General features: G+C 35.7%; 1 protein-coding gene across 1 annotated transcript; it reads right to left on the minus strand.

Annotated features, from left to right (window-relative positions):
- Positions 1-1,234: 1,234 nt before the first annotated feature.
- LOC120631286 lies at positions 1,235-1,854 on the minus strand. Its single transcript, XM_039900768.1, has 2 exons — positions 1,768-1,854; positions 1,235-1,600 (listed from the first exon to the last, which is right to left on the minus strand). Exons 1-2 carry the CDS (start codon positions 1,852-1,854, stop codon positions 1,235-1,237), a joined length of 453 nt encoding a protein of 150 aa, XP_039756702.1.
- Positions 1,855-13,515: the final 11,661 nt, after the last annotated feature.

A 13,515-nucleotide genomic window follows, 5' to 3' on the forward strand; every position in this document is an offset into this window, starting at 1 on the left:
GTTATATATAATAACAAAAACAAGTTGGTTTATTAGAACATGTTCTAGTGGACTGACTCCTTATTCCCAATGCTTGTTATATAGGTTGCAAAGAAAAGAAATCTTTTTATTAAAATATATCTTTATTGAGATACAGAGATCAAACGAAAGTCTTGAAATTACTTAACATTATCAGTCTAAGAAAATGATTCATATTCTAAGCTTACATCTAATACATAGCAAAAGAAATACTTAACTAACAATTGACATAAGAGGGAGAATCGACAAAATTGTAAAAATAACGTAAACATAAAACTTATAAGTAGATGATCAAGCTATACTAAAACTTATCTTATATTAAGACTTATACCAAAGGAAGAACTAAAATTAAGATTGGCACGTTCGGCCCATTTCTAAATACACATAAGAGAACATTGAACACAAAACACAAAGTTAAAAGAGATACAACTTAATCCTATTAAAGCTTTCTTGATTGTTAATCTTATATTTTCTTTTATAAAAAGAAACACTAAAAGCAATGAAGAACAAGTGTAATACATTTTATGTACATTCCTATTTTTTGATTCTAGAGTCCCTTCTAGTAGTACTCTAGAAGCAAAAACTTGATCAGATACTAAAACCAAATTCAAAGTTTTGAATTTAGCTTATATATCACAAACGTTCATATTACTTTTAGTGTTACAATATATGTCCATATTGAATCTATATAAATCTATATTTATTTATCATCTCTTATTCTAATTAAAGCTTCGAGTCATGTACTTTTAACATCACAGACATAACTTAAAATCTAATGGAAGACATTGGATAAAGACGTATAAATGAAAAGTGTGACACTTGATATAATGAAGAGACTAAGATGAAATTGGTGCAATGATAATTACAGTGCAGTTGACATTAAAGCTGTCTACCAAAACGGACACTAAAAGGTTACACAATATCGAACACTAATACGCGGAATGCTGACACAAACTTCTCCGATATATTATTTAAACACTTGAAATTATCTAAAGCTTAATCTAAAATCACAAAAAGATAAATCACAAAATTAGAGTCCGTTTGTATCAGCATACCGCGCTACTAAGTCTAATGGAAGACGTCGATGTGCTTACATAGCACAAACTAAATCTAATATTGGAAGACAAGATTTTGTTTTCACTGCATTAGTACCAAAATATTATTACGGATAATAGAAAATTACTGGAGGACGAATATGATTTTGGAGATGCGCTAATTAATAGCAAAGCTTACATACGAAGCAGCTGGATTTGTTCGCCGTGTAGCAGATCTCCCGGACTTCATTTGCCATGTTGTCACTGATCTCCTCTTCTGAGATGAGTTCGAAACGGCTGGAGTTCAGGATGTTCTGGTTTTCGGCGTTGTCGTTGTCTTCGACAGGAACCGGTTTCACCGGGTCCATTGGATAGAAATATTCGGAGAACGGCACTAAAACTGGTTCTCCGGTATAGGCAGTCTTGTTCGATGGCAGGTCGGTGCGAGGCGATGAATTAGAGATCAACTCTCCAAGCTTCGACCAACATTTGTTTAGATTCACTCGCGTGGAGCTTGTCACCTTTCGTGGCAGCCTTGGCTTAGAGCTCTGTAAACAATGGAAAAAAGATGTTAGTTAAAGATAAAACATTCGAAATCGTGAGCCGGTACAGTTGGGAAAACTTTCAGATAAATTTATTCGAGGGAGTCAGTTATGCTAAATACGCTTAGAATTAAGATCAAAGTTAAAAATGTTCAACAAATTTTGATGCTTACCTGACGATTTAAGAGCTTCATCCAAGGAGAACGAGGTGACTGAGCCTCCTTCGGGGGCGATTGTGAATCTTCCTTAGCGAGACACATGTTTACAACTACGAACTTAATACGAATACTACGACTACGTATTTACAAGGTTGCGTGAGACCGTAAACGCAAGCGACATGCACACACGGAGCGTACGAAGGGAATGATTGAATCAGGAAGGGCGGCGGAGTTTATATAGTGGGACCCCGATCGTGTGCCCCCGCGCGTGCGTCCCGAAGCGGGAGGCGCGCGCTCAGCACGCGAGCACTGTAGCGCGCGCCTACGGACTGGTTTTTACTAACACTTCTACGAATAGAGGCTTTGACGCGCCGCGACTTGGTATACTCACTGACTAGATTGGGCTCATAAAGCCTTATTGATCATTCTATGTCCCAAGTCGGATGAGACTCTGAGATTCTTTAAGTTTTTGTTCGTTTGTTTGTCATACCAGAGCTTTAACTGTTTTTATCGAACCACTGAGAGTATGTATGAGTCATTTATTTCTTACGTATTAATATGCATAGATTTATCGATGCGTCTATGACTCTATAATAATCTAGAGTCCCTATTATCCTGCATAGCAATCGTGTCTTGCATATATTGGCATGCTAGACAGGCCCGTTCGCCGGAGGCGGTTCTGTGCAGAATAAACAAGGCTATCGCACTATTATGAATCACTGCAAGCAGCTGGCTAGCAGAGGATAGATAAGTTCCTGTAGTACAGTAGATTGATCATGCACCCGCGCTGTCGCTTCCTGCGATTACATCGGCGCGGTGCTCGCAAATCACGTATGAACACTGATAAATCATTTCCTCTGGTCACTGAGGAATACAGTGATGAATTATTTTAATACCAGATTTCAATATCCGATAAAGGCCAATCATTAAATGCTTGAAATGCGTTTTACCTACTTACTATTGAAAAGCTACATTAACTAAATTTGAATGTAAATCAAGATTATTTCATATCTTATTTAGTTAAACAAGTTGCTTTTAAATGTAACCAGGGAGGTTTAGTTAAGTACCTCTCCGTTATTCAGATCATGTCATGTTATTAACTTAAACAATAGGTCTGTTTTCTAGTTTAAGTTATGATATATTTCTGCATTCATAAGGGCGTCTCTCACGGAGAATATGATTTTTTTTTAGCTTTACTGCGAACTAAAGAGAAAAAATGCAAACCAAAATAACAAAATGAATGCAAAAAGTGACTTAACAGTGAAGCATGCAATTACGCACAATTATGAGATCGGCTCCACAGCTGATGCCATAATTATGAGAAATTGCAATTATTACATGGAAATACAATTGAAAACGTTAGTTACAACGAAACTAACAGAAATCCAAATGGGTAGGTATATCGTTAATACATACAAAATACGTAAAATATAGTTATAACAATATAAAAACATACCTACATTAATTCTACAAATCAGGTTAAGTTACTGTAAGCATTTAGTAATTTTTGTGAATACTTAGGATGAATTTCCTTCTCCTCTTAGCACAGTAAAACTGGTCGTAGTTACTTAAAATGGAAAATTTACTCGTAGTAAGACTATTCTGTTAAATCTAAGCTATTCATTACAAGTTCATAGTTGGACGAAACCATTATTTAGCTCTCGGTGAGGACGATTAGATAAAGAACTCAAAAAAAAGTGGTCAACGTTTATCTAGTTTACAAGCGTTTTACAACTGGAGTGTTTAACATAATTTCTCACTTAAGTAATGATACGAGTAGCGCATCAAACTGGCATGCTATATGACCATTATATGTTATGACTAGCATAGCCACGAATTTCGATTTTAGCGGGCTTACTAACATCGCTTATATAATATTAGCTTATAAATAATTTATAAGTCCGCCTCTCAATCTGGTTACAGCGCCCTCACAGGGTTCCATTTCAAATGTAAACATTAGATTGACATTCTTTTTTGAAAACATGATAATTATGTACTCTGTTTGACATTGTTATGGACTTGTAATTGAATAAATAAATAATACTGTTTTGATATTGACGCGCTTTTTTCAGAACTACAAGCCTTATTTTAGGTACTAAGTACTACTAGGATAGTAAACCCGAAGAATCCTGACTATCTGTGACATTAATATTCGATTCAAGTATTTTTAGCCTATCTCTCTGCTTGCATAATGGCATACAGAGCATAGACGCACTATTTTGCTCCAATTCAAGTTGGCGTTACACGATCACTACCACATTTTTGTTATGTTAACCGGAACCGATAGATTAATGTACCTACTAAGATATTCGTGTAAAAAGCCCTGGCCCCAGAGGGTACAGGTCCGGTACTGAGAATCGCGACTATGCTTAATGATGACTGGCCTGATCTGGAGATCTAATCCAGTATCTCGTGCCCCGAAGTCGAGAAAATGTGTTGTTAAAAAATGGCCGACAGTTCAAACAAACAGTTTTAAGACATTCCGCTTCATAACTATTTTTACACCAATAGAATTCAAAAATATCATTAGCATCATATCATAGCATTTTCAGAAAAAGCATGAATTCATCATAATTTGGGTTAAGTGTTCCATATTTAATCTAGCTATTGTTAAATGCTTATAGACTGTAGTGATCAGTCCCTTTACTAGCATGGCTTATCTTGACGTTAGACGTTAAAATAACGCTACTTTAAGTTTAATTATTAGATGCCTTATATTTAGTAGGTACTTCAAGTTCCTAGGCCAATTAAACTGTCAAAGTAAAACAATGCTGCTTTAAACGCTGTTAGTAATGCTTCTGGACCAATTTTCACACATAATGTGTTTGTTGCAAATGCAGTGGCAGATAATCCTACGTTTTATGTTAAATCAGCATCGAAATATGTGCTATGAAAGTCTGGAATTCCCTACAATGAAATAAAATTAAAAAAATATATATATATATTTCAAGTAAGCCTAATATAAGCACTTTTGAAACGTCAAGTTTGTCTGTTTGTAAAGACTCTACCACCGGTTCGGAAGGCAGATTCTACCGAGAAGCTCTTTTCCAACATCAACAATTAGCATGTTTCATTTCGACATTCATTTTTCTATCTTGTGAGAGATGAAAGCGGAGCCGGATGCTTTCAAGCAACCTTTTCATTAAGAATATCATCAATTGTATAGTAACCTCGCTGTAATAAATGTGTTTTAAAATATTCTTTAAATGTATGCATTGGTAGGTCCAAAATTACATTAGGAATCATATAAAAAAAGCGTATACTCAATCCCACAAATGACTTCTGTACCTTTCGCAGACGATATGCAGATGTCACTAATTTATGACTATTTCTTGTAAGTCGACTGTTTATATCCACTTTTTGTTTATAAAGACTAATATGTTGACTTACAAAATAAAATTTGTGGTTACCCTACTTAGGCATTCATAACATTAATGGTAATTATTTGCGAAACAAAACGAGTTATCAGTATGACAGGTAAATAATTGTTATGTAGGGCTACTGTGCGCGAATATAAATTGGTTTCCAATAAGACTTATAAGAATTAAGTTGTATTTTGTTTTGGTTTTTTAAACTGTTTTGACTTGCTTTTTTGTAGATCGTTTTGATCAGCCTTTTGAAATATACCATAGCCTGTTATATTCATTAGGTTTGATACCCTGTAAGGCTAGGGTATAAATGATTGTAATTTTTGGAACCTATAAGTTAGGTTAGGTTTAAAGAATTTATTCTCCAAAGAACATAATGAGAACTTAAAACGAATAACATTAATTTTTATTATATTTATTGGTGCCTTGATTAATGCGCTGGTATTTTTGTTGGTTTATCTTTCTTTCAATCAGCAATAGAATGATTACTAAAACGCAAGATCTGAAGAAACCAAATTTGAGTATGGAAAAAGATTACGTAGATAAGCTTTAGTGTCTGTAATTAAAACATTTTTTTGGACGACAGTCTGAGTTACGTGAAACTACTTATTCATAAAGGCTGTAATTATCAATAACAAGTAAGCTATTATAAATAGGTATTATTGATAAAGAAATGCTAAAAGAAAAATCCTTTTCTTGCGGACTGTCATTTAATAAATGGATTTCAGTGTATTGGTGTTTATCTGATTATTTTAAGTACTTATTGTATATTGTTCTTTCAAATTTTCATCTGTCATCTTAAGACCTATAATACAAGCTACACTAACTTTGGGACTACATGGCGATATATTTTCGTAAACTGAAAAAAAAATATGTTGGATAAATTATCGTTTAACATGTTTAAACTTCAATTAGAATTTCTTATAGATACCTGAAAACCTGTATCTATAAAAAACCCATTCGAAAGTCATTATTTAAAAACAATTATGTGTGTGTAAAATTTCTAACTCGATGTTCTTATTGGAATTTTCCACATTTCCAGAATTGTTTTTTAATCCGTCTAGGAATTAAATTTTCAAATATTCAGAAATAGGCATTTTATTCTTGTATAATTGGAATTGCAGGATTTTGAACTTGGCGATTTTATTTTATCACTCGTAAATTAATTAACGAAATTTAAATCAACTTAGGTGGATATGATGGACACTTATGTCTTTATTAAAGCAATTGTAGCCTCCTAAAATTCCTTTTTATAAAAAGTTATCAAAAGCCGTTGATCCATTTTAACTCATTTTATAAGTAGGCACCTTCTTCTTTTATTGTATTTTAAATTTAGTGATGCAACACAAGGCATCTTAAAAACTGATACTGACGTCGAAAGCAGTCGTAACCGATCCCCTTGCGCTCTCCGCTGAAGAATTTTACTCAACATAATACTTTCATTAAAAGGAAAAAACAACGTACACCACAACCCGACCACGTGCAGCTTTTAAGAAAAAAAAAAGAATATAAAATCTTAACCTTTTTGCCGCGTCCCCATCGTATAGGGTTACAACTTATACGCATATACAACGTACTACGGTTCCTGTATTATGAGTAGCTGAGTAAAGAAAGAGATATCACTATTAGAAAATACGTGGCCTACAGTGATTGACAGTAATGCTGTCTCTATTTTATTATCTTGTCTAGCTAGAAACCCGCATAGTCCACATTGTTTATGGTGTAGAACAAATGAAACTTTGTATTCCGAACGTTACGTATCAAACTATGCATTACGCTTTATAATCTATGGTCGTGTATAAATATTCAGTTTGAATGTGTGCGTGAAGCGTGCACTACACGCCCATCTCCCCATTTTGTTTGACTTTAGGGTATTGTGTGGTGTCAATTATTGTGGAAGTGTGTACGTATTTATTATGTTGTTGAAATATGAAAGGAAACTTACCTTCAATAGGGTAGTATTGTAATTAAGTTAACAATTTGGTTTTATAACGTAGGGACTTATTTTGTAGAGTTGTCTTAAGTTATATATAAGTATTATTTGGGTACATATTATCTACTTTCTCCTGTTATAGAAACGGTGATAGTATAGTGGTTAGGACTTCCGCTTCACTTTCGGTGAGCCGAGTTCTAATCCCAGCACGCATCTCTAACTTTTATAAGTTATGTCCGTTTTAAGTAATTAAAATATAACTTGCTTTAACGGTTAAGGAAAACATCGTAAGGAAACCGGCATGCTTATTTTTTTTTTGGCGTGGTGAAAAGCTTTATTGCTACGATTATGTGGGACCCCCTCCTCTAAAGGGGCTATACCCAATCTAAAAACCACCACGGCATGTCCCTCTTGTTGGCTTGAACCCCCCTCAGAACGTAGAGAGGCTAAGACTTCTCCATAATGTTCTCAAAGCAGTGTGGAGTCACCAATCCACCCTGGGCCAGCGTGGTGGACTGCGGCCAAACCCTTCTCATTCTGAAACGAAACCTGTGCCTTGTAGTTGGCCGATAATCGGTTGACAATAATGATGTGTGATAAATAGATAGTAGATAAATAAGTTTGAAGAAGGGACAAGCGATAGTCACGTGCACAGATGAGTGCACGTACGCACGACACGCGACGCATCGCGCGACCTCTTGTGCATTCCGACAGCACCAGTAGATGCGGGTTTATTGTTTCCTAATATTGACATTATATCAACTCTATTGGTTTTTGATTTTTCCCATAGTAAGCAATGGAGACTATGAAGGCGGGGAAATGGATATGTTTTAGTAATTTCTTGTCTTTGTCCGTGTAGTTTTGTTTTCCCGGATTTTAACAAATACTTACCTGTGATCTGCTAGCTCTGCGGTTGCACGCAATCCACGGTTTGTAACGCAATCTATGCCATGGAGCGCCAGAGATTTAATACGTAGGTAGGTTAATGTTTTATTATTTTCGAAAGTATGTTACCAAATTAAAATAATTATAAACTACAAGAGGCAAGGTTTATTATCCATTCGCGATAATAAAAGGTTTTTTGTTATTGGTATAAAACTTTCAACAAAACGCTTTATTGTGGCTGCATAATAATAGTTAGATGTTAGCTGTACCTACCTATTTCCATTTGGAAATGGGTACTGCTGGCCATCTAATTAGAAGTAAGGCAAAAAATGGGTCAAAGAAGCCGTCTCTTCTTTTCTTTTGATTGTGTTCTAGATAAAAAAAAGAGAAGTACACAGGAAGATGATATTAAAAAGGTGGCAGGAAAGATTTTTAAGAGGAATACTAGTTTCGTTGAGTCGTTGTTGAAAACACTTGGGAAGGTCTATTCCTCAGAGCAACACAATCAAGAAACCGCTTTCGAATATAAAACTTAACATTAAAAATAAAAGCATACTTTAAATTCGAACATAGTTGAAATATAAAGATATGTAAATTTTAAAATTGTAAGCAGATGATAATTTTATATTATTTATATAATTATAGCAGTTACCTTGGCCAACGAATTAGTTTGGCCATCCAAAGGGGAAAATGCTGCCAGCATCTTAGGAACTGTACCTCGCTGCGGTGGTTTCGAAGACGTTTTAGATTTTATTTAGTTGTAAATAGTTTATTTTAGGTTATATTTATAAAACAATAAAAAAAGGTTTTATTAACGTAATAATATTTATTTATTGGCACTGTTTGTACTTTTACTAAAAAATTATAGCCTTTATTAATATTTATTTGATTTTTTTTTATCATCGAAAAAGCTCTACATTTTCATTATTTTTCGTAAGCTTAAACTTTTAGTAAGCTAGAGATTTTTTTTTAATGGGTCAAGGATTTTTTGATTTTATCTATTACATACAATTCCAAAAAAAAACTTTTGCATTTATAACATTACTAGTTGCCCGCGTTTTCGCCCACGTTTATTACGGTTTTTTACCAATCCCGTGAAATGTTGGTTTTCCTGGGATAAAAAGCAGCCAATACTACTATCCGTTCATTCAACTAGCCCTTTGCCTACTTCTTTGCTAAATTAGGCAATGAAGGTCGGACTGACAAACAAACACACTTTCGCATTAAAATAAATAATAAATAAATATACTACGACAATACACACGCCCCAAAGTAAGCTTAGCTTGTGTTATGGGTACTAAGACGACTGATGAATATTTTTTTCATGAATAATATACATAAATACATAGAATATACATATAAACACCAATACACTGAAAAACATTCATGCTCATCACACAAACATTTTCCAGTTGTGGGAATCGAACCCACGGCCCTGGACTCAGAAAACAGGGTTGCTGCAAACTGCGCCAATTGGCCGTTTAAATATTAGTAAGGATTTGTTTCCCTTCTGCAGTCGGACAAAAAGGTTAAAGTGTCTACTAGCGACAATCACGTGCATAGATGAGTGCACGTACGTTCGCCACGCGACCGCGCGTGCATTCCAACACTACGCGAGTAGATGCGAGTTTGTTCAATATTTATGACAAGGTACACAGTATATTTAGTATGTAAATATTTTTGATCAAGCACTGGTGGCACTCCAATAGACATCCAAGTCTATTGGAGTGCCACCGGTGTGAGGGGCTGCTATTAGCTCACTCTTTACATTTTATTCAAAATTTAGAATTCATTTATTTCAGGTAGGCTTTCTTCATAAGTTTTGAAACGTCAGATCTGTTTTTAGCCTTTTTACCGACAAGAAATACAGCAGTTGCTCTTTTCCATCAACATTTTACAATTCAATAATTGGATCTATATAAATACAATTGAAACTGAATCAAAAAACATAAATAACAAAATTTAAAATTTTAAACGTTGATGATGGAAGAGAGTAATTGCTGAATGACTTGTCAGTGTAAATTGCTGAAAATTCTTGACAATTTCTAGCCCGAACCTCGATACTAACCCAAGACCTCGTTTTTCGTAGTCAGCCATTCTTAATCCTAAACCATCGAGGCCGTTAGGTATCGGACGTGCACCAACGAGTAATGTAATAATCAAGAAGCGTACACTTAGGCGAATGTGCCTGTTGAATTAGACCGTATAGTATCAGCATGCTTGGCATTGTCTATTATGTGGCTTGACGCGTGGCGTGCGCATGCGCACTTGTCTACTGCACGTGATTGTTTTGTAGTCTAACATGGCAAATAAAGTTGTTTGTACTCTTCGGCGACAAAAAAAACTCGGCCATTTAAAGCTTACCCGGGTCCGAAACGTTAATGCATTCATCTTATGATAGATGCTGTATGTGCTGTGAATGCGAAAACACTTTTGAATGAATGAATACACTTTTATTGTACACCACAGAGAAAATTTACAGAGATACAAATACAACAGCATAATAAATTGTACTTGAACGTAATATAATTATTATATAGTATAATTTGTAATTGAACGTACAATTTGGCGGTCTTATCGCTAAATAGCGATCTCTTCCAGGCAACCAAAGGCATACAAGAAAATCCTATACGAAATTAGTAGGTAATTAGTACAACAAACATTAGTGAAATAATAGGATTTTAAACTAAATTAACATAAAATAAACATATAACATAGTACACATTAAACATAACATATTAAAGATATGTACAAAAATATAATATATACTTTTGTTAAAAAGCTCGCGCAAAGTTTTTCTCGTTGCCACGCTAACACCAGAGCTTTTGCTCAATCCGCCCGGCATTTGAAAGCAAGAGCGTAGGGCGGGTGCTCATAAGGACCAAGGCACGAAAGGGCCCGACGCCGCTCGGCAGCAGTCAACCGCAATGCTACTCTGCGGTTGGCTAGGGTATAGCGGTGCGGCACCGATTTCGTCATCTCTAAATAGAAGCCTTTTTAGAGCGTGCTTTTTTGTTAAAAATAAATAAATGAATATACTACGACAATACACACATCGCCTTCTAGCCCCAAAGCAAGCGTAGCTTGTGTTATGGGTACTAAAATGACTGATGAATAGTTTTATGAATAATATACATAAATACTTAGAATATACGTATAAACACCCAGACACTGAAAAACATTCATGCTCATCACACAAACATTTTCCAGTAGTGGGAATCGAACCCACGGCCTTGGGCCCAGAAAGCAGGGTCGCTGCAAACTGCGCCGATTGGCGCATTAGTATATATTTTTATCACTATACAGAAATTAATTTTGCTAATTTCCCTGGTGCAGTGTTGAGCGCTGTTGACTTGTTGGGGAAGGTTCCGGGTTCGATTCCCGGTATGGAGATTTGGGAATTAATAATTTCATAATGTTCCTGGTCTGGTCGGGTTTTATTAATGGTTACTTACCAACTTAGAATGCTGCGCAAACGAAAAGTTACTATACCTCTCTTCTTGAGCTGTGTATAACTCCTTTGGTTGCCTGGAAGCGATCGCTGTGTAGCGCTAAGGCCGCCAAACTGTATACTTTTTGTTAAATTTTTATTTATAATTTTTCTATATGTTTATGTGGTGTACAATAAAAATGTTTTCATTCATTCATTCATTCATACCCCTAAGAGCTTGCAACTGGCTTGGACAGCATCATCATTTAGCTGACAGCTGAGATTGCAGTCAACGACTAACAGACAGTAACTTGTAGTGGAATAAAGATAAAATGTAATCAAAAATAGAGACATCATTTATTAGCATACATATGGGCAGGTACACCCTACCTAACTATATGTAGGTATGTGTTTAATAAGAATAAATTCTGAATGATCATTATCTTTTTACAACATTTATTCATCGCTAATTTTATTGAATGGGTTTATGCCGCCATTACAATAACTATCCAAGATAGTCTTATCTGCATAACCTATTTGTTATCTACGTTCTGTAACCCTACACGCACTTTAATGTGCCGTGTACCTATTAAATTCTAAGGTGTAATTACAGATGCAATCTGAATGAAAAACTGCCGCAAAAGTAATTAGAAACACTGTAAGCATTAATAAAAAGAAAATGCGGTGCTATTACCGGCATCATTAAAATAGCATGGCGCATAAATCAAAACGTACGACGCACACTACAGCAGCGCTCGCAGGATAAACATTAAACAGCCCTTTTACGGGGCACTTGGTAAAATAAATCCTGAAATCGGAGCCACTCACACGCACGCACGGGTGTACGCACGCGTACGGCTCGAGCGTGTACGCACACGCTCGGCGCGAGCGCGTACGCACACGCGAGTCGCGAGCTACGCACACACGCGCGCTTCTAATCGACGCTTTCCTTCGCGTGGCAGTCGTGTGTGTAGCATGAAACATCCCCGTTAAGGGGCGCAGGTGTGGCTTGCTGAATGACGCGGCCGTGGGAACACGACTCAACCCCGAGTTCCCATGATCGCCGCCACCTGCCACCTGCCGTACTACGCATAATTCGCGTTCGTAAATGAACGGTAGTGACCACGTGTGCCCACTTTTTTCATCTCGGACGAGGACGCGGAAGACCGGTGGAGCCCAATTAATTTTATCTTTAATGATACCGGAGCGCCCGATCCGGGGGATGATGGACACTTCTCGAAGCTAATCGATTAAGTCCTGATAACTTCAACATGCAAAACCTATTATAAAATACTCGGGCTGATAAAACTTTAATCACTTAGTCCTTGTCACTTGGATTTAAAAAAATATTGATAATAACTATAATTACGCCTCGCTACTGCCTTCGTTTGCAACTGGTGTCACATGTTAAATTACTTTAATGACGAATTCAATTACGAAATTAATCAATCAAACTGTTAAAATGTCATTACCAATACACAAGACGAGGCCGCAAACAATTACAGGAAAAAAAACGCTCTCGTACATCAATTATTGTCTTGTAGCGATGAAGTGAAAAACTTACGAACTTTTCATCTTGATTTAATAAAATAAAACTGTGAGCTGATCAGAAATAAAGGTGAAAAGTAGTGTAAAAGCATAATTTAAACATACTCATATTTTAGTAAGAACGAAGTGCAAAGGATGTAAGTACCTAATTTTGATAAGATAAAAAATTAAGACAAGGATTCCATACACATATGCAGTAATTCTAAGACCTCACTGAATAAACCAGAAAACATGATATAACAACGAAAAAAAAGTAGTAAGGTTTTAGATGGAAATAAAAACATTTGTTATCTGAAATTATTTGAGAATGCTTCACTGAAAACATGCCAAGGGAAAAAATAATAGTACACATTATAAGAAAAAGGTCAATAAATTCTTCGGTGAATGTTAAGGGATATAACGTCCAAGGTCATCATTTAAGAAAATCATGCCACATAAGAGAAAATTTCGGCCATATTATTAACAAGACGTAACTTCTAAATGAATAAACATCGCTGAAAAACTAAATGAAAGGTACAAATAGTCCAGTAAAGCTCCATATAACTATAAAAGGACTAATCGTTTGACCTTTGCCGCAGTCGACACTTGTTGCGACCTTA

Source organism: Pararge aegeria, chromosome 17 (genome assembly GCF_905163445.1).
Source record: "Pararge aegeria chromosome 17, ilParAegt1.1, whole genome shotgun sequence".
Lineage (NCBI taxonomy): Eukaryota > Metazoa > Arthropoda > Insecta > Lepidoptera > Nymphalidae > Pararge > Pararge aegeria.

Coding starts and splice junctions, on each gene's coding strand:
- LOC120631286 (XM_039900768.1), bottom strand. CDS start 1,854: ATGTGTCTCGCTAAGGAAGATTCACAATCGCCCCCGAAGGAGGCTCAG. Junction 1,601..1,767: donor TGAAGCTCTTAAATCGTCAG/GTAAGCATCAAA, acceptor CATTGTTTACAG/AGCTCTAAGCCAAGGCTGCC.